The 20,237-nt window shown below is 43.1% G+C and overlaps 2 protein-coding genes across 4 annotated transcripts in view; one reads left to right on the forward strand and one right to left on the reverse strand.

The window, feature by feature from the left end:
• The first annotated feature begins 201 nt into the window (after nt 1-201).
• itga4 (integrin alpha 4) lies at nt 202-17,663 on the forward strand. 3 transcript variants are annotated; one of them, XM_080478521.1, is made up of 29 exons: nt 202-541; nt 1,631-1,824; nt 2,227-2,345; nt 2,482-2,582; nt 2,945-3,077; nt 3,757-3,824; nt 4,059-4,191; nt 5,839-5,924; nt 6,144-6,206; nt 6,314-6,454; nt 6,670-6,778; nt 8,730-8,824; nt 9,157-9,247; nt 9,338-9,383; nt 9,704-9,858; nt 10,253-10,407; nt 10,530-10,679; nt 11,140-11,216; nt 11,309-11,450; nt 11,785-11,886; nt 12,350-12,426; nt 12,702-12,791; nt 12,901-12,988; nt 13,555-13,662; nt 13,859-13,984; nt 14,379-14,504; nt 14,670-14,768; nt 14,861-14,980; nt 15,604-17,663. In XM_080478521.1, the coding sequence occupies exons 2-29, from the start codon at nt 1,643-1,645 to the stop codon at nt 15,703-15,705; spliced, it is 3,084 nt and encodes a 1,027-aa protein (XP_080334647.1). In that variant the 5' UTR covers nt 202-541; nt 1,631-1,642; the 3' UTR covers nt 15,706-17,663. The 3 variants fall into 3 exon arrangements, with proteins under 3 accessions (XP_080334647.1, XP_080334645.1, XP_080334646.1); XM_080478519.1 differs by having other exon boundaries at nt 10,527-10,679; nt 15,604-17,662; XM_080478520.1 differs by lacking the exon at nt 202-541 and adding an exon at nt 907-985 and having other exon boundaries at nt 10,527-10,679; nt 15,604-17,662.
• Nucleotides 17,549-20,237, reverse strand: part of cerkl (CERK like autophagy regulator) — a 33,138-nt gene continuing 30,449 nt past the window's right edge. Inside the window, exons 13-14 of the mRNA XM_080478522.1 lie at nt 18,414-18,610; nt 17,549-18,229 (exon numbers count right to left, since the gene is read on the reverse strand). Of these exons, the coding sequence (XP_080334648.1) occupies nt 18,151-18,229; nt 18,414-18,610 (276 nt within the window). The 3' untranslated portion in view covers nt 17,549-18,150. The remainder of the gene's footprint in view (nt 18,230-18,413; nt 18,611-20,237) is intronic.

The following is a 20,237-nucleotide window of genomic DNA, read 5'->3' on the forward strand; positions in this document are numbered from 1 at the left end:
CTCAGATTAGAGCCACACTGACTCCATTCACACTGTGGCGATAACTGAAGAGGAAACACCCCCCCCCCCCCCCCCCCCACCCCCCACACACACACACACACACACGGAATGAGGAGGAAACACCGTTAGACGTGCACGCGCGCGCGCACGCTCAGTGGGAGGGAGGGTCTCCGCGCGCTCAGCCTCACAGTCAGTTTCATTGACTTCAGTTGAAACTCTGCTGAACTTCACTTTTTATTTCTCCTTTTAAAACGATTTTATTTATTTTTTTAATTTCACGTACTTTTCCCCCTTCATTTAACTTCACGAGACTCCTCGTGTGTCTCGCGGTGTGTCTGGACTGCGGCTCCTCGTGCGTCGGAGGCGCAACAGGAGGTTTCCCCCGCTAACGGGGAGGGATTCACCGGGGAGACTTCTCCCACCAGCTGCGGCTCCTCCTGGGTCTCTACACGGAGCTGGAGCTCCTCTCGGCCGGGACATCCACACTGTGACCCGGGATATCTGCTGTCTGACCCGGGACAGGCTCGCTGCTGTCTGAACGGTACCGTTAGCGGATGTACACATAATTAATTTATATATATATATTTATTCTATTTGAAATAATTTATATACTGTGTTTGTAAACTTTCCCTTTTAACTCTAAACATTTTTATAGTATTCAAAAAAACAAAACAAAAGAGAAACGTGACAACAATCTCTGACTATAATCCTGATGTGACACATGTTCATACAATTCTCGTTTATTAGAAATATTAGGTTTAGTCAGCATGACTCAAAAAAAGTGGTTGTGGGAGGAATAAAGAAAAGTTTTGGGGGAAATGAACTGGATGAAGAGGAAAATTGAATTATTTCAAAACGGCCTTTTTTGCACGCTGCACTTGGAACGTGCTCTGACACATGTTGTTAAAAAGGTTATAAATGCTTGTACAGGTCACAGGGATGTAGGAATCTTTTTTTCAAAATGTGTTTTTAAAACACGTATCAGGTTTGTTAATGTTTATATTTTGTGTCCAGAGTAAGATTTCGTACAAGAGTTACTCAGGAATGTGCCTGGAAATGTCAGTGTCAGTGTGACATCGTGAGAATCCTAAAAGTGCTTTTATTTATCTTTTTAAAGATTCTCACCATGTCACCACATCCCTGTGTACATTCTTGTGATTTTATTTTGTTTCAAAACTGTTGGACGGACTTGAAAAGTTTAAAAGTTACTTGAATTTCTTCTTTGTTTAGATTTACTTTTATACCTAGTACCTACACCTCTTTTGTATGTTAGAAAACGCATTACTCATGACAACTAAGAATAAACTTTTAGATTTATTGGATGTTAAGAACCTTGGGACGCACACCCATTCATTTTGATACCACAGTGTCAAATAATCTGTAAATCATTTCAGAGTATCTCAAACATTGTAGGTAATGTAAAACAGGCCTGCTTGAGCAACAGCTCACTAAACAACACATCATCTTTACTCTTTCAATTTTTTCAAGAACAAACAAAACGTATAAAATGTGAATTCAAGGGGATTTTACTCTTGTGCTGCTTCAGCTCTTGATGTCCTCAAGTCTTATTTTTCAGGTCTACTAATGGCTAATTGATTGTAGAAAAACCATCTCTGTGTTTATTCTGCAGTCTGCCCCCATCATGCACCCTTCAGCTGTGTGCGCCGGTCTGCGCCGCAGCCTGGTCCCGCTCCTGCTCTTCTTGGTGATCAGTCCAGCTGCAGGATACAATCTGGACCAGGACCACAGTCTGGAGTTCAGCGGTCCCCCCGCCTCCATGTTTGGGTACTCCGTCCTGTTGCATCGCCGTGGAGCTCATAGCTGGTCTGTATCAACGCCGCTCATCTGATTCTGATTGTTAACCCACTGTTCTACATTTTAAATGATGTCAGTGATAGAAGTTATTCAGGCTTAAAGGTTAAGACACAGTGGACTACTTTACAGTTACAGCTGCAAGGGTAACCAAGGATGGATATGTTTAATTATAGTAATGCTTTAAAAGCTCCTTTCTTCACACAGCATGGCTGTGTGTGTGTGTGTGTGTGTGTGTGTGTGTGTGTGTGTGTGTGTGTGTGTGTGTGTGTGTGTGTGTGTGTGTGTGTGTTCGCTAATCAGCCAATTCTTGCCAGTGATAGAAGCTCTTTGATACTTCACACACAGATACCATTCAGACATGGGCCTAGAGACAGATCCAGTCTTAACGTCCTCTCTCCCTCCCTCTTTCAGGTTGGTAGCTGGAGCTCCAGTTGCAAACTCGTCTACTAATCCATCAGCTCGATCTCCAGGAGCTATTTTCCGCTGCGACATCGCAGCTGATTCAAGACAGTGCCACCACCTGCATTCTGGTGTGTTGTTTTTTTTTGTTTGTTATCTGTGTCTGTTTTCTGTTTTAGTGAGAGAAACTCCCACTACAATGTGACACGCCAACAGATAAGCCGATACAAACATGTCGTATTTCATATTGTGTGTGTGCGGTTGCAGACGTGCAGCAATGCGGGAAGACGTGTGAAGCAGAAAGTGATCACCAGTGGCTGGGCGTTAGTCTGTCCAGACAACCTGGGGACAACGAAGGACACATACTGGTAATCCATACTCTGTATATACTCTCAATCCTGCTGCGTGTTCGTCCTCATCCATCCTTATGATGGTGACTGAAAGCAAGCAGAAGTAATCACTGTAAACCCTCACTTCCTTCACTTTCCTGAGTGAATGCTGGTCTTTGGTCATTAGTTCTTTGCTGTTTGCGCGCAGCCTTTCAATGCGTTCCAGCAGAAGCCATTATTGAGTCTGAACAAGGAGGTTTTAATGTGGACGGTTACACAGCTTCAGTCACAGTAACACAGGTCATGGGAATAACAATGCTATTATTCTGTTACCCTGTGATTTAGTAATAAGCCATTGTCACGTGTTGTTCATATGTCGGATGCTCTGTGTGTGTGTTCAGGCCTGTGCTCACCGTTGGAAGAACGTCTTCTATTCAAGGAAAGACAGTCGGAACAACAAGCTGCCTAATGGGGTCTGTTATCGCTATGACAACGACCTGAGACATCCCCAGCCCCTCATCCCCTGTTACAGAGGTACACCTGTCTACTGCCTACACATATTTGAAGTTTTGGGTAACGGACACGTATCAGTTGTCTCCATGTCTTAACGTCACAAGAAAGTATTTGTAAAGTTACTGTGACCTTTTGGAGAAATACTGTGCTACAACTTCTTGATTCCATAAAACTAATCAGGAATTATGGCCGCATCTTTTGATTGTGGAGCACAGAAGTCGATCCCCGAGAGACTCGGGCGGGGAAGCACATAATGCAGAAAGCATATTTCTCTTACACTTTCAATTGCATAATATGATGATGCTGCAGAATATTGACCCCGGTGGGATGGAACAACCCCACGTAACCTGCTCACAGATACTTTTTGATGATGCAACAAATCAGAAGTGCAGGGGTTAACTGTACATCTATCATTGTAACCCAGTTTAATATCTCTCTGTGGGATCGAGGATTTGTTTGGACTGTTCCAAAGGTAACACGTACTTCTCGGGGTCAAGTTGGGATTATGTTCAGGGTAGGGGAAGGGAACAGCAGACCCATTATGTCTGTCAATGTCCTCATAAAGATAGCTTTACGTACAGCTATGTGTGTGAGAGTGTGTGAAACCAGCAGCTGCTCGCCTGCTCGAGGAAAACATTGGATTTTTCTTTTTTCTTCCTATGTGTTTGCTCACCTTCACCTCTCGATATGTTTCTAACAGACTACCAGAGGAAGTTTGCAGAGGATTACGGATCATGTCAGGCAGGAATTTCCAACTTCCTGACAGAGGTTAGTAAAACACCGACAACAATCCTGTCGTCTTTGTTCCTCCTCTACATTTAATGTGATCGATTTAGTAAAACACATCCATCTGCTTCTTTGTTGCTCTTTTCGATGACTCAGCTTTATTTCACAACAAGTAAATGTTCTTTAGTCATGATTTGGCGATGCTCGAGAAGAATCTCATCCAATTTGTTGGTCACTATTTAATACTGAAACTCTCTTTTGCTCTGTTGTTGCCAGGAACTGATCATCATGGGGGCTCCAGGGACATCTTATTGGACGGGATCTGTTCTGGTCTACAACACGTCCAGCAGGAGGATGTCAGCTTACCTGGATGATTCGATCGGACTGGTCCGATTTGGAAGCTACCTCGGTGAATAATATTCCTGTCACTGTACTAGCTATTACTGTGTGATATTGCTATTACACTTTGACTATGAGTTTCCTTTACGGTTTTCTTAAACACGAGCCTAAGTTCACTTTGCATCAGTCACTGTCTGTGTCGGAGTCCTGCTCATAAAACCTTCTGCCGTGTTATTATGTGTTATTATTATGTAAGTATAGATTTATTGCAAAAGTTGTTGTGAGACTTAGCTTAAAATTCAACAGACAAAACACATCGATGGGCTCATTGAACGTACATCCTGGTTTTTCTTTTAGTAAGAATTCTTTAAGCAATGTTGTCGTTATTTTTCAAGCCTTTATGGGTTTTTATTTGTTTCACAGCTATTCTGAGATGAGTCCATTAATTGGAAACCGCAAAGGTTTACAGAGAAACTCGTAGATGTTCTCACCCAAGAAATTATTTTTTGTGTTTCAGCATTTTTAATAATTTTCAATGGATTTACTATTAATACTATCATGCATACAATGTGCGCTCCAAATACATTTAAGTTCCACATCAAAAGTTAAAGTTTTGTTGAACCCGTACGGCCGCTGCATGTTCGAGTGTTTACGTCGAGAGTTACTTACTGCACAAAGACAAAACCACATTAGCTGGTCGTGTCGGAGCAGCTTTCACCTCAGTATGTGTTCGACCGGAAACCCGTACAGAAAGGTGTGATGTTCTTCAAGTGTCAAAGAGACACGTCTGTCCTCATGCTGGTGCACTAAATGCACATTAGAGACACATTTGCTGACGTAGTTTGTCAGTGTGCAGCACTTTCAATTGATCTCTGATCAGAACGCGTTAGAAACACGTGGTTGAGTTTGTCTGATGTTTTCACGCTCATAGAAAAAAACAAAACAAATACAAGTTCTTTGCCTGGAAACAGACCTTAACCTCAAGCACACACGTCAAACCAAAACTGTAACCAGAAACCAGATTGGTTTCCTTGTTAAAGTATTGCGTCAACATGTTTTCGTTAGTCAAGCTTACGTTGAGTTTTAATAATCTGACATGCAACTTCTAATGGCACACACGTCACAAACCAAGAAGAATTTAGTACAAAAGCATAGAAATACATGCATGAGACTCTGTCAAACCAACAGGATAATATCACAATACTCCTTTGTGTGTAAAGAGCTGGAATTCACGTCTTACTGAAGGACGTCCTGTGGAGTTCTGCTGTAAACAAACACAAGCTCAATTAACTGAAACACATTATTTTGTCAGTATAAACTAAGAATATCCTTTATGCTTAGCAGCTTCTGACCTCATCACTCTTCACTACAACAATTTGAGCTTCATCCTCCAGTGTGGAGTGTTGACGATGATGAGGATGAGGATGAAAAAGCCACCGTAAAAGGAAGGTCTCAAAACCCAATGACTGTGTGGTTGTTTCAGTGGTGAAGCATGAAACACCATAGCAGCTGAAGTGTTTGATTCAAGCAGATATTTCATTCCTCTTACAAAAATTATATTAACTCTTTCTCTCTCAGTTTCCATCCATGGTCTTACTTTTTACTTTCCGGCCTTATCGGAGTGTTATCATTCGCCGGGCTGCTGTTTGCAGAGCTAAAAACTAAAAAAGTTTGCAATCTGTGCACGTCTGACCCTGCGTCGCTCTGGTTTTTGCAGGTTACTCTGTTGGAGCTGGTCACTTTCTGAGCCCCACTAAAGTGGAGGTGTTGGGTGGAGCTCCACAATACAACCAGAAGGGCAAGGTAGGCCCTGACTCCCTGCGTGTTTACTAATAGTTGCGTGTTCCTCCTGCTGCAATGGCGAAAACTTTGAAAGCCACAACCAACATTATTATTGATGCCGTGATGCTTTATGAAATGTAGAAAGAAATCCGTCAGTCGTTCCACTTTCCCAGGATATTCTTCCACTAGTTTGTTGTCGTCACGGTGGTTGAGGTTCGTGCTTGTTAACTTGCCTTACAGGTCTTCATCTTCGCGGTGGACGACAACATGCTGCGGGTCATCTCGGAAGTATCTGGAACACAAGTAAGAAGTCGCTCACCTTCAGCACCATTAGTGTCATTATTACAAATCAATGGATCTTCTAGACTTGAACACCACCTGTGTGTGTGTGTGTGTGTGTGTTTGTGTAGCTGGGATCCTACTTTGGCTCCAGCGTGTGTGCAGTGGATCTGAATGCTGATGGTTTGTCTGACCTGTTGGTCGGTGCTCCCATGTCGACGGGGGCCACCAGAGAGGAGGGGAGAGTCCACGTGTACATCAATCAAGGGCAGGTAAGAAGACACACACACACACACACACACACACACACACACACACACACACACACACACACACACGCACACAAATTTACAGTGGATGTCAATCGGGAAGTAAAGGGATCACAGACGGATCTTTCCCATTTGAATATGCCGCTCTGTGCTTTTCTAAAATGTCGTACAGACACGAAGTTCACTTTGTTTTCCTCACAAACTGAACTCTGTTGCAGGCGAAGCTGCAAGAGGTGGAGTTTCAACTCACTGGCAGCGACGCCTACGCCGCCCGGTTTGGAGAGACCATCTCTGACCTCGGAGACCTGGATGACGACGGCTACCATGGTAACAACCACACCAGTATACACACACTACTACCCCAGCTACTCCGGCTCATAGTGCCGCCACACGGCCACACACAAAACTTCATTTTGAAAAAAACTGCAATATCCTGCTGCTTCTCACATTTTGATGCTGCTGTCAACGACTGCCTGTGTGTAGTTTTGTTGTGTCTGAAAACAGAAGTGTAAACGGTACTACTCGTTTTGATAGTCGTAGCAACTACTACTGGTTCTACTGTTTGCGCTGCAACAACATCCAGGACGTCCTCCCGCCTAATCAATCAGTATTGCTGAAATGACTCGATGTATTGCTGCTTCAGTAGAAGTCACGGACGTTCTTGCAATGAAAGTTTTTTCACAGAGCAGCTCTGGTTGAGCAGCTGTGTTCTCTTTGCTCGAGAGCACATCAGCACGGGTAATAATGAAAGTTTACGTGCGTCTCAGCTTTCTGTTCCACCTCATCACAGTACTACCAAATACTGCCACAATACTTCAGTGGCTGCTACCACGCAAACCAACCCGCAGAATATGATGGCTGTGTATTTTATGTCTGACCAAGCGGCCACAGCCGACCATAAATACGACGCATCACCCTAACTTTGACGCAACGCCCTGAGTTATACACACAAACCCCTCACCATCTGCGTGTGTGAGGGGTGGAGTGTGTTATTTAGTTCATTAGATGGTAATGACAAACTGCTGCTGCTCTGGAACTTGAACGTGCCCTCTAATCTGCCGCGACAGGATAAAAGGCTGCATGTGTGGACTCGTGTCACTGGTGTTGTGGGGAACAGTGTGGTGATCAAGTCACACTGAATGTGCTTGTGTCGTTCTTAGGGTCAAAAATCTAAATGTAAAACGTTGTCAGGGGTTTAAGGCTCAGTTATGGTTTAGGTTAGAGTTATGGTTTGTATTGGCTTTTGCAAAGTGACGTGAACACGACAATGTGTGTGTTCCAGTCGGTCCCTCTTAGAAAAACATAAACTGTTTGACTTGACTTAAGACCTCACTTCTTGAAATGACTCAGGTTAAAAATTAAAGGACCATGCTGCAGATTTCTCATGTCTCTGTGACAAAACAAACAAAAGGAAAAAAAGAAACTTGCGCCGGCCTCTAAGAATACTCGAGGCTGGATTCTCCTATGAGTCCACAACGTGCATACGTTTCCAACAATATCAACAAACATTTGGTTTCAATTTTGTCATTCTTCCAGGATTTAATCTAATAAATCTGTTGACTCTTTTTGTTTATATGTTCTGTGGTCAAATGTTCAATTTGTCCTGCAAAAAAACGTTTCTAAACCTTAAAGCAAACTTAAAGCATTCCCATCTGCTTCAGCTAAATTGGGATGTTGAATACGTTCACCTTCATGTCTGAGAAATAAACAGGAACTTCTTTGTTGGCAAGTCGCCAAATATATTTTTAGATGGCTGTACACTAAATGTGAAACCACACATAGCAAGGAGGTTATAGAAAAAGAGATCCACCGAGCAGCATTTTTTACAATATCTTTTAAAATCTTCACTTTTTATAACAGTTTAGAAATATACATGTTATTTATGCAGTTTCATATTGAAGAGCTTCCTATCTAATGTTTCGCTAAATAGAAAATATATTAATGCTATAATGCTCAAGCGAGTTTAGTTGTGTTTTGGTGTTGGGGAAAATACAACAAAATAAGAGGCAAATATACACCTGAAATATAAAGTTTAAAAATCTCTACCAGTTTTAAGTAGGAACTTTTTCTATATACAACTAAATATGAATTGATGAACACATGATAGATGGATAGAATTTTTATTGTAAGGAAGGAAGTGAGTTGGTGGGTTAAAGGTTGAGTTTTGGCACAGGGATCACAGATGTTTCGCAACGTGTGCGTGTGTGTGTGTGCGCGCGTGTGTGTGTGTGTGTGTGTGTGTGTGTGTGTGTGTGTGTGTGTGTGTGTGTGTGTGTAGATGTGGCCGTTGGCGCCCCACAGGAAGACGATCTGAGAGGAGCCGTTTACATCTACAACGGCAGGAAGGAGGGAATTTCACCAACTCCATCTCAGGTACAATTAACTGGGTAATGTATTGCATAAACAAGCATGTTTACATCATAGTGGTTATCGTGACTTTAAGTTTTATTCCCTGGAAATGTCAGTGTTTGAATGTATTATTTTAATTTAACCAAATGGTGAATAAGACAAGTGTGCGGCTGTACACAATCCTGTCCTGTGTGGTCATTAACTTAACGCACTAATAGGTGCTATTAAGAATCTGAACTCTGTTTGTGAAAGCTTTAAATGACTGTATTTTGTAAAATGTAATAAGTTACATACTCCACTGGTCTTACAATGTCCCACCAGGTGTGAATGTGTGTGTGTGTGTGTTTGTGTTTCAGAGGATTTCTGGGTCCTCCCTGGGTCACGACTTCAGGATGTTCGGCCAGTCACTGAGCTCTGGCGTCGACATCGATGATAATGGCTACCAGGGTAAATCCTGTCCTTGTCTTGTTGTCAGCGGCACTAAACATCTGCTGTCCCTGGCCATGTGGTAACTCAGGTTAAACTCTGTGTCTGCAGACGTGGCGGTCGGTGCCTTCCTCTCAGACTCTGCCGTGGTCCTCAGGTGAATCAACACTGAAACATCCTGTTAATATGTGACCTGGGAATGTCCCAGCTGCTCGTGTTTCCTTTAATGCAGGTGAACCGGAAGTTAATATTCTTGTTTCAAATATAATCCTCAAGAGAGGCAGGATGAAGCACAACATGACTGAAGGTTTCCCGGCTTTTCTCTGCGGAAATTATGTGAAACTGTGTGCTATGAGAAAAAGGACTATCTGAAAGAAGCGTCGTCGTCATGAATAATAAAACCATTCCGCTGTTTACAATAATTATCCTGCAGAGTGAAAATCTGCTGCAATATTTGTTTTCTGATTACGTCTGCAGGACCCGTCCGGTGATTCAGGTGAAGGCGTTTCTGACTCTGCCTGAGTGGATTGACCAGCAGGTGGCGCTCTGCAAGGACCAAAAGACTCCGACTGCCTGCTTCAACGTCACCGTCTGCTTCAGTGTGAAGTCCAGACAGTTCAGAGGAGCTATAGGTACGGTCCACAGCTACTGTTTGAGAGGTCGTCAGGTACGGTCAAGTGCACCATAAGATCCAAGAATCAAGCCCATTGACTTGTGTTCTGTACCTTATTTCTACAATCTGTTTTTACAACACTGGGTTACAATGATGTCATTGGGAAATTAATCATAAAACAAAGCTAATTGTAAACATATCATGTGAGATGTTTGTTGTTTTTAAAAAACACCTTGTTTATCTAAAAGCAACATATGTATGTACAAGTGCTAAAGACTCACCCAAACACTAGATGCTGATTTATGTAAATCACACTGAAAATGATTTATGCATTGCACCAATCACAAATTGTATTAGACGATACAACTTAGTAAAATGAATCCTTTGGATTGTTCCTGTCTTTTCTTCCTCAGACCTGCAATACAACTTGACTTCTGACCTCCTCCATAAACCCTCCTTCCCTCATCGCTTTTATTTTCATGGCAACGGGTCATCCAATAGCACAAATGGACGCGTGAAAGCGCGACAAGGCAGCCTCACTTGTACAACGCACACGGCTTATCAAAGGGTAACAATCGTATAGATGCAGAAAACACAATGATTTTTTTAATCTTTAATGGGTTGAATGATATGTTAGTGAGTAACTGAAAGATCTGCAGTGATATTAACAGTCTTTCTCTCCTACAGAAGGATGTGAGGGACATTTTCACACCAGTACAGTTTGAGGTTTCCTACAGTCTCAGAGAAACACACAACCAGAGATCCTCCTCCAAATCCTTCCCACCACTGAAACCGATCCTGCAGCAGAGTGCCGGCCACCGCAACACCATCACCAATCAGGTACGAGCGAGAAAACAAACCAGTTAGAACTGTTAGTGTGAATAATGTGGAGCACATCAGACTCACACCGAAGCCCTTCAGTGGGAGAGCTGACTTAGTTGCTCGGGAACAAAGAGAAGGAATCCACCTTACGCCCGCTGATAATGTCATCCCGCTCATCCAGATGTGTTTACAGCTGCACCGCCTCATCTGCAGCACATTAACTGACATCCTGCTCCTGTGAGTCCGCCCGTATCCCACTGACTCCTCAAAACAGAGCAGAGACGCAGAAAGGGGGGGGGGGCTCCCAGCTGGAGCTCCTCGTCAGAACGCTCTTACCAATGATGTGTAACTCTGAGTTCACGAGGGGGTCAAAGGTCGCAGGAGTTGTTTGTAATGTCATCAATGAGGAAGTTATGTCTACGATTTTCATTCATCATCACCGCTGCCACAAAACCTTCTTCCTCTTTCGCTCTCCCAGACCTGGTTCGCTCGTTCCTGTTCTCTGGTGAACTGTTCAACCAACATGCAGCTGTCCACTCAACTCGTGCTGCCGCAGTAAGAACACACGGCAGACCACCCGAAGCAGCATTTTGGTTCAGATTAACCCCAGCTCTGACTTTGGTACGTGTCCCGTGTCGTGTCATCAGTCAGCAGCCGTACTTCGCTCTGGGTTCTGGAGAGACCGTCACGTTAAAAACCTCCCTGCTGAATGCCGGAGACGACGCCTTCCTGCCACGACTGACGCTGCGGTTTCCCAACAACATCCACTACATTAAAGTCCTGCAGAATGTGAGTTCTCTTCATCTCGATCATGTGAAACCCTTTTTTTTTTTTTAAGTTATGATTTGTAAAGCTTGAGTTCTGGTGCGACGTGGTTACTGCCAATAACACAAAGTGTCTTTCAATACTACAACAAACGCAGGCTTTTGGAAAAGAGAGCAAGCAGCTGGTGTGTGGCTGTTTGTTTTTGCCTTTTCCTTCATGCCTTTGGGCATTTTGTAACGTCATCTCAGGCTGTATGTAGTTTTTGTAGCAGGACAGTTGAAGGAGCTCGTTCCCCTGACCCCAGATATGAGAAGATATGTGGTCTTAAAATCTTAATAGCACTCCTGTGTGTGAGCAGCTGGACAATGCCGTCAGCTGTGATGTGACGGAGGAAGTCAACTCTACAACCGTGAATGTGGACTGCAGCGTCACCAGCCTTGTTCTTCCAGCCCACTCCCAGGTAGAACTCATACCATCACACAACACAATAAGACATTACAACCTTAACGGATGTTCTGTGAAACTGTATCTTAGCGGCTGGAGGAAATAAACTAAATAAAACTGTAAGAAACCATCATCTGTACATAACAGCCAGCTGTTCCTCCTCATCACTGTCCTACTCTGGCCTTCTTCTAGTCAGTTGTCAACATCAGTCAACTTTCAGTTCTCCAGACATTTGCGGTGTTTCCTGCGACTCGCTTGTTTTTGAAAGTTAATATTGTGAAAGAATCTGTCGAAATATCAAATTTCCCCTCAGAAATGGCAAAGCAGCAGTGGAATTTCCTTTAACATAAAATTTGTTATTGTAATACCAAAATATGAGCACGGCAGCAGGAAGGGAGATTTTAAAGTCTGAGCGATCCTTCTGCTGCTCATCTGAGCAGAAATGTAAGGAATTTGAAAACCCTGTTTGTTTCTTCAAGCTTAATATCAGCTTTCTCCTGGACGTCAGCCAGAACAGCACGCTGGGTGACGCCTTCATTCACGTCAACACCAGCAGGTAAGAAGGTTTCCTGCTTTGTGCCTGTGATGTGACGGTGAGACAAGTCAGTGCTGTGGTTTCACTCTAAAGGATTTAATGAAAAGAGAGAGTCCACTGGGTACGACTTTCACTGTTTAACAAGGGGAGTGATTGGCCAAATATAACTATTTAAAACGGATCTGAATTGCATTTTATTTTGTAAAAAAATCTAAATGACTTCTAATTGACTTTCTAAAAAAATCACATCGGCACGTTATTATTGCGACCATGTATTAATCTGTTCTTTTCTTCAGTGATAACTACGAGAGCGACGATTATCTCCACGACAACTCCGTCAGCCTCCTCCTTCCTCTCAAGTATGGAGTCAACGTCAACATCCACGGGTAAATTAGCAGATTATCTGTTATAATAGAACAGAATAAGTGACGTTTTCTTTCTAAAAGGTTTTTTTAAACCTCACACAGACGAATAATCACTCTTGTTTCTTTTCAGTTTCGTGAGTCCCACCTCATTTGTGTTTGGAGACGAAGACACGATCCCAGCTGACTGTTACCCTGAAAAATTCAATTACACGTACAAGGTGGGTCCTTTTAGTGAAGCTGCTTCTTTCGCTGTCCACATGCAGATTGAAAGGTTTTGGGCTCGTTACAGTCAACAAACACACCACTGAAATAGAGTGTGAAGAAGGAATTATGTTTTCACAATAATAGAAATATCTTTAGATCACTATACTCTGATTTTCCAAACTTACAGGAGGAATAAAAACAACAAAATTATGAATATTTAGCTAATTTTCATTTAAGTGTAACATTCAGCCTCAGTAGTCAAGATGCAGTGACGTCACCCCGAAACTGAATAATCTAAATGGAATTTAGTTACTTTCTTTTTTTTTTGTTCCACCCACACCTCTTCTGGTGTGATCTGTTAAAAATGTCTGGATGCAGCAAGATGACAGGACTGAGTGAGTGAGGGACCCCAGGGCGAAGACGGAGAATGAGCTCTTCAAGCTCGATGTCTGCGTGTCAGTGTCCGGGGGTTCCAACGGTGCAATCAGAACGTTATGAATCAGGAGGCATGTAAACCTGCTGGGAGCAATTTATCTTTATATCACTTGGAAACTAAATTTGTTTTTTGACGCGTTTGCAGGTGTTAAACTCCGGTCCCAGCAGGTCAATCAACACCGTGGTTGAGATTGCGCTGCCAAAGATCCTCGCGCCTTACCGGCATCGGCTGCTGCAGGTGGTCGAGTGGCAGGTACGAACGCACCGACAGAAGTGGATGTGATGATACATTTAGTCGCTCTGCGTGTCTCCCGAAAGGCGTCAAATAAAGTTTCGGGAAAAGAAAAAAAAAAACCCGAACAAGCCGATGTTATTGTAGTCGCTGTAGATGTACTTTGCAGTTGTGGTTAAAAAGTGGATTATCGGGTTAATCGGGTCTGTTTCTGCAGGCGTCTCAGGGGGTCTGCTCCATCAGTGACACCACTGTGTCCGTCATCGAGGACTGTGACGTCCCCCAGGCCTCCTTCATCAAGCAGCTCGTCTTCTTCTTCTCCTCCTCTTCCACCCGCAGAATGGTAGGAAACACAGCCAAACAGTAACAATACGTTGAATCCATTAAGACCATGAGAAAAGTTGCACACAGTTCTTTCAGAAGTAGCCTTGATGGGAATGTGTTCATGTGGTTTTACGAGCTGTGAGTCGTGTTTCCATGCGACTCCATAAATAATTTGAGGTTTTTAGACCAATTTCCTTTCATCCCTCGAGGGACCGTGATGGCGGCTGTAGAAGTATTACCCCAAAACCCTTTGAAATGTTTGTAGGATTTATTGTTTTCTAGCAGATCTGCTGTAGTTCGCTCGACGTGGTGAAGCGGTCTGTCTTACAAATCTGGAACGAGATGAAGGGGCGGACCACCGTCTCTCCGCTCTGACCCTCACTGTGTGAACTCCACTCTTCTTCTGTCTTCAGTTTTGTGGCCGCCGTGATGAGGTGTGTGAGCGGCTGGTGTGTCGCCTCGGCAACCTGGAGACGACGAGAGACGCCACCATCCAGCTGGAGATCAGCCTGAACCCTGCTGTGCTGCTACAAGCTCCAGTAAGACCGTTTGCTTTTACCTGGTGACGCTCAAATGTGAAAATGACACTGTCGTAGCAGGACTCCATGTTTGCTTTGAAAGAGATGAATGGATGGACTTTTTAATAGAAATCGAACATTAACTTAAGTAGATTAACAGCAGCCGTCTTTGTGTCTTTGTCTCAGGGTCGTCATGGTGTCATGAGGATAGAAAGCACAGCGCTGATGTCGTCCCCCAGAGCCGATCCTCACACCGTCCTCATCCAGGACCAACCTGTCACACAGGTAAAACAACCTGCAGCCAATCAGCACAAAGATTCAACCTCCAGCGCAGAGCCACGAAGTAGACGTCCTTTACTTCCTTCGCTTATTTTCAGGTGCTGGTTGAAGCTGTTTTTACCCCGAAACCCTCAACAGCAGTGAAGATCTTCATCATCGTGGTCAGTTTGGTTTTGGGACTGATGATCCTCGCCGCTCTCATCTGGTGTTTGTGGAAGGTAAATAAACTAAGTTCAGTCTGACGGGCATCAGAAGGAAGGGACAGTTCACACGTGTGATGAAATCTACCAGCAATATCTGCCAGGCCCATCAAACACATTGGTTTTTTTTTATAACTTTAAAATGTGACGGATTTATTTTGCTGATCGAGTTGATCTGTTTAAACCACCGTGTCACTCATGCACCAGCAAGTACAAAATGATATAATGAGAAATGAGAAAAACTGAAAAATAGAGCAGCATTACAGGAATAACACTTTAGAATGATTCAAAATCCATGTTCATGAGCTCACAAGATAAGCTGCAATAACTCACAACATAAATGATGTATATATAAACATACACAAACAATAGTTTGTATTGTAGAACCAGATTATAACGATAAACTAGAACACGTCACTTTTCAGCATATTGCATGAGGCTATATTGATACTATTACACTAAAATGATCAGACCATCAAAATATACTGTATATATTAAAAAACTCTAATATATTGGCAGATAAACTCTGTGTGTGTCATGGTGCATTACAAGGCCGTCATAATTTGGAGTAATAAAACTAAATACTGTGATTTAGACGAACTGTACTCCAGTAGATTGAAACACGTCTTTGTGTCCGTCAGGCTGGTTTCTTCAAGAGAGACTTCAAGAAGAAGGAGGAGGAGTTCAACAGAGACAGCTGGGACTACGTTCCTAAACACGATAAAAGAGAGAGCACGTCCTAACCCCGACAGTCGCCTCCGACCCTGACCTCTGACCTCTGACCTGAGCGTGGCGTTCACGCTGGAGCTGTGCAGCGGCGCTGGTGACACGTTGGATGTTGGAGTGTCGTGTGCCGCTCTCCAACGCCACTCCTGAGCTCCACCACAGGTCTGATGGAGGATTTTTAAACTGCTTGGCCCGCTGTGCCCTCAAAGACTCTGCAGCAATGGAAAGGGAAGTGGACCAATCACAAGATGTCTGTGTTTCCTGGGATGTGATGTCATCAATCATCAAGGAGAACTTCCATTTTGACTCTTTTTTTTAAAAGAAGGAACAAACCAAAGAAAGTGACTTCATGGTGAACTCAGGTGATGGACGCCTGGCCTCTGATTGGCTCATAAGTCTGGGAAACCTTTTGATCATGTACAAAATATACACACACACACCCACACACACGCACAGAGGAGACCCACCGGCTGTGTCGCACTACTTGGTGCTCCCCTCATCCAGACAGAGGGGGAAAAAGACTCCAGCAGGAGATGTGCTGAGACACAGTGAAGCCTCTGGTTTTTCTGTGGGTCAGTGAACGCGTCTTAAAGCGGGCGCCGTCGCAGCGTTTCACCCCTTCACAACGTTTTCAGCTTCTTTGAATTTCTGCTCTCTAAAGGCCAGACCGCAGCATTTCAACCTAAATCCTCATGATCGGCTCATTTCAACAACAAAAAAGCAAATGTTTGTTAAAACTTTTGTTCAACTCGGAGTCAACAGGGTCAAAAGTGGCCAGAAACAGTCGCGGCGTTTTGCAGCTTATCATGCGTCTTCCTTCCTCCGCCTCCTGAAGAGGAGCGGCTCCGTTTGGAGTCAAACTGATGACGTCTAGTGTTCAGGTTCAGGATAGGGCAGAAACAGTGATTTTAATAACAATGACAATGCACTTGTAAGCGAAATGAAGAAAATACTTTTTCTCTCCTGAATTAATCATTAGTTCGACACTCGACACATTTTTTTTTTAATCAAAATTAGCGCTGGAGATTATCTCACAGCACAAACCATCTAATAGAAAACATTTCACGAACATCGTTAAAGTTCTCCCAACAAAACCTGAATGTTCATAAATACTCATGTTTACTCAGATTACAGAGTCAATCAAGACTTCATATGATGTAACGTTACATCTACGTATTTATTTAACAAAGACAATCTCTTGAATCTTTTAATAATTCTCTTTCTAATTCGTGGCCCTCATAGATTGTTCTTTACCTGCTTTAGATACCGAAGGCCAGAGAGGAGTCCAGGATTTGTACACAGCAACAATAGTAATATTGTGACGCTTCAGGAATAATTAACAGAATGTCACATTTCCTGATATTTTACCCTGAATGTCAAACAAACACTTTAGATGAACTCGTCTGAGCTTCTTTGCTTTGTGTCTTTCGGCCTCAGCTTCTTCACCGTCATTCATGTTTTTAAACATGAAAGAATGAAAATGAAAAACAAGTTTGCGTCTTCCGTTACCCTCTGAGGAGTAAACATGATGTGCCTTTTTCATGACATGTCTACCATGTTATGTGTTGGAGATCTGCTATATTTAACTTTTATATATATATATATATATATTTTAAAGATAGTACTGAAGGATTTCAGAATGAAGTTCCAGCGTGAAAGTCCAGAAAAAAAAGTTTAACAAATAGGAAATACCACATCGAGCCACGGGGTTGAAATATGGACGACTACTTAAAACCAACATTTCAGAAATGTAATAAACTATTGAACGTGTTGGTTTAACTGTACGTGAATGGAAACGGCTGGACAGGCTGTTCTTCTCCCCTCTGTTCATTCAGTTAAAAAGCACATCACACAGAGACAAACGTTTAAATATTTTAATAAGTGACTTTGTTGTTGTTGTTTATGTGAAGTGGTTCTGCACTGGAGAGTCTCACTGCTTTATCGACACTTTTCTATTAAAATAAAAAGATTTTATATTTAAACAACTTGCATGTATGTTTTGTTCATAGTAGCACAGTATTCAAAGGGTAAAAACAGCACGGTCGTGTTAAAAATATAAAGTTGGATGTGTTTTTTTTGCATGTTTAACTGTTTGTTTTATCAACGTTTTGAAACTGAAATCAAACTGAGCTAGAGTTAAAAAATGCACCAGAAAAAATATAAAAGTTAAAATGACAAAGATTGAATTTAAAATCCGATAGAAATGTAAACAATGATTCAAACAAAAAAAGCAATTTTAGTCTTGTGTGTTTTTAAAACTAATACATAAAGCACGGTTCATTGAAGCTGCTCGGAAGGAAAAAAAGCAGCTTTAATGTCAGAAAGCTGCTTTTGCTACTTGGACTGACGCTCCTACGTTAGCGCACATCGCCATGGATGCTGGAATGACCTGGAGGGGGCACTGTGGTTGCCATGGTGACGCGTCTTTAAAGCATGGGGTGGTGCGGCGCCATCTGTTGCTGTCAAATGCAACTGCAGGAGACGGTGGACTCGGCCTCGTCCACGTCCTCACCGTACAGAGTGATGAGTCTGGGATGGACCCTGGACACACACACACGCACACACACACACACACACACACACACACACACACACACACACACACACACACACACACACACACACACACACACACACACACACACACACACACACACACGCACACACACATCACTTTAAATGTCCAACGGTCGTCACATTTGTTATCATCAGAGTCTGACTTCACCTCACGAGCACTTCGTTAGCGATCTCCACCAGCTCTCCGTCGATGTTCCAGGGGAAGGAGGCTCCCTCTGACTGGATGATGGGGGCAGTTTTGGAGTCGCCCTCCTCCTCGCTCTCCTCCTCTGACCAGCTGACCTGCGAGCAGGGGCGGATCCTCACCGCGGAGACCTCGTGCACATCCACGAAGGAGAAGCTGAACTGCAGACACACAGCAAGAAAACACACTGGGAGTTATGCATCTGTGTGTGTGTTTGTGTTTGTGTTTGTGTTTGTGTTTGTGTTTGTGTTTGTGTTTGTGTTTGTGTTTGTGTTTGTGATATGTGTTTCTCTGTGGGGCCATAAAAAGTAGACTTGCGGGGCCCAAATGTCAGGATCCTGCTTTGGTTTACCAATAGGTTAAGGTTAGGATTGACACTTTGTCATGATGGGTAAAGTTAGTTAAAGTTAGGTGCTACATCATACATCACAGGAGACTCTGAAATAAAGCCCCGTGTGTGTGTGTGTGTGTGTGTGTGTGTGTGTGTGTGTGTGTGTGTGTGTGTGTGTGTGTGTGTGTGTGTGTGTGTGTGTGTGTGTGTGTGTGTGTTTTGAGACGCAGTTCGTGCCTGTTTCTGTAACACCATGACCCTCCAACAGGGGGCAGCAGAGACCAGCAGACCGACAGACTGACCGTCTCTGTCCCACTTGTCTCGTCAGAAAAACTCATTTTGAAGTTACTAATTCTACTTTGTCCTCCACTGTGATGAGATAAGATGACTTTGTTTTTTTTTAGACAATCCAAATGTATTCAAAGTGCAATAACAATAACAAACTTTATATGATATATTAACATTTTAAAAGTCAAATCATAAATGACTCAATCAACACTGTTCCCACCAATGTATTCCACATCTATTATCAGAATTTAATCCTCCTCAATAAATATGGTTTCTAAGTAGTGTGTTTTACATGTTTCTTATATATTCAAACCTTCAATATAAACACTGTGTATTTGGGGAAAAAAAATCACTTCTATAATTTTAAAAATGTATTTCTTTAGGAGTCTTCTTGGTTTTTTTAAGGTAATAAAAACACAATTAACTAAATACTGTAGAGTAATTAATACAACAGGGTGAAACAGTCTCTGTATTACTTGGCTTCTTGTGACTGAGGTTTACAGTATTTCTATGACGCGATATTGATGATGTGAGTCGTCTGTGTGTGTGTGTGTGTGTGTGTGTGTGTGTGTGTGTGTGTGTGTGTGTGTGTAAAATGTGATTTAAGTTGTGTTTTCACTCTGATGGGTTTTTCCCAGTTGTGGCGTCTCTGTTCGACATGTTTAACCTCTGAGGTGCAGACTGGATGTCTGCGGCGGTGAACCCTGCTGTACGAACACTTCACCTGATGGCGATTCAGAGAAGCGACTTTTAGCACCGCGGTGGGACGCGGGTCATCGCGGTTACGTGTCAGCGGCCTGAGCGGGTTTGCGGCGTTAAGAGGAAGACTTGCAGGAAGTAGGTCAGTCCTGTTTACTGTGCAGGACAGTAAACGCCTCACTCTCAGTATATTTAGTAAGTGGGTTAGCGTGCGGTCTCTCAGGCCAAACCGGGCCGCGCTGAACCGGGCTAATCTACTCACTAACTGCTTCTTTTCTTCTGAGAGGTGGAGCTTCATGGTGGAGAGGTCAGCAGTGAGACAGCTCAGTGAATTTACAGTATCTTGATCCAGGGTGAGGATCGTTCCGGTTCGCTTTATCAGGTTTCTGTCCTCAGCGGAGCACAAAGAGGTAGACGGGTTTATGGGTTTACAGGTTGACATGAAGGTCAGCGTCATTCTGGACAGACGG

This window comes from Lipophrys pholis, assembly GCF_963383615.2.
Source record: "Lipophrys pholis genome assembly, chromosome: 13".
Taxonomy (NCBI): Eukaryota; Metazoa; Chordata; class Actinopteri; order Blenniiformes; family Blenniidae; genus Lipophrys; species Lipophrys pholis.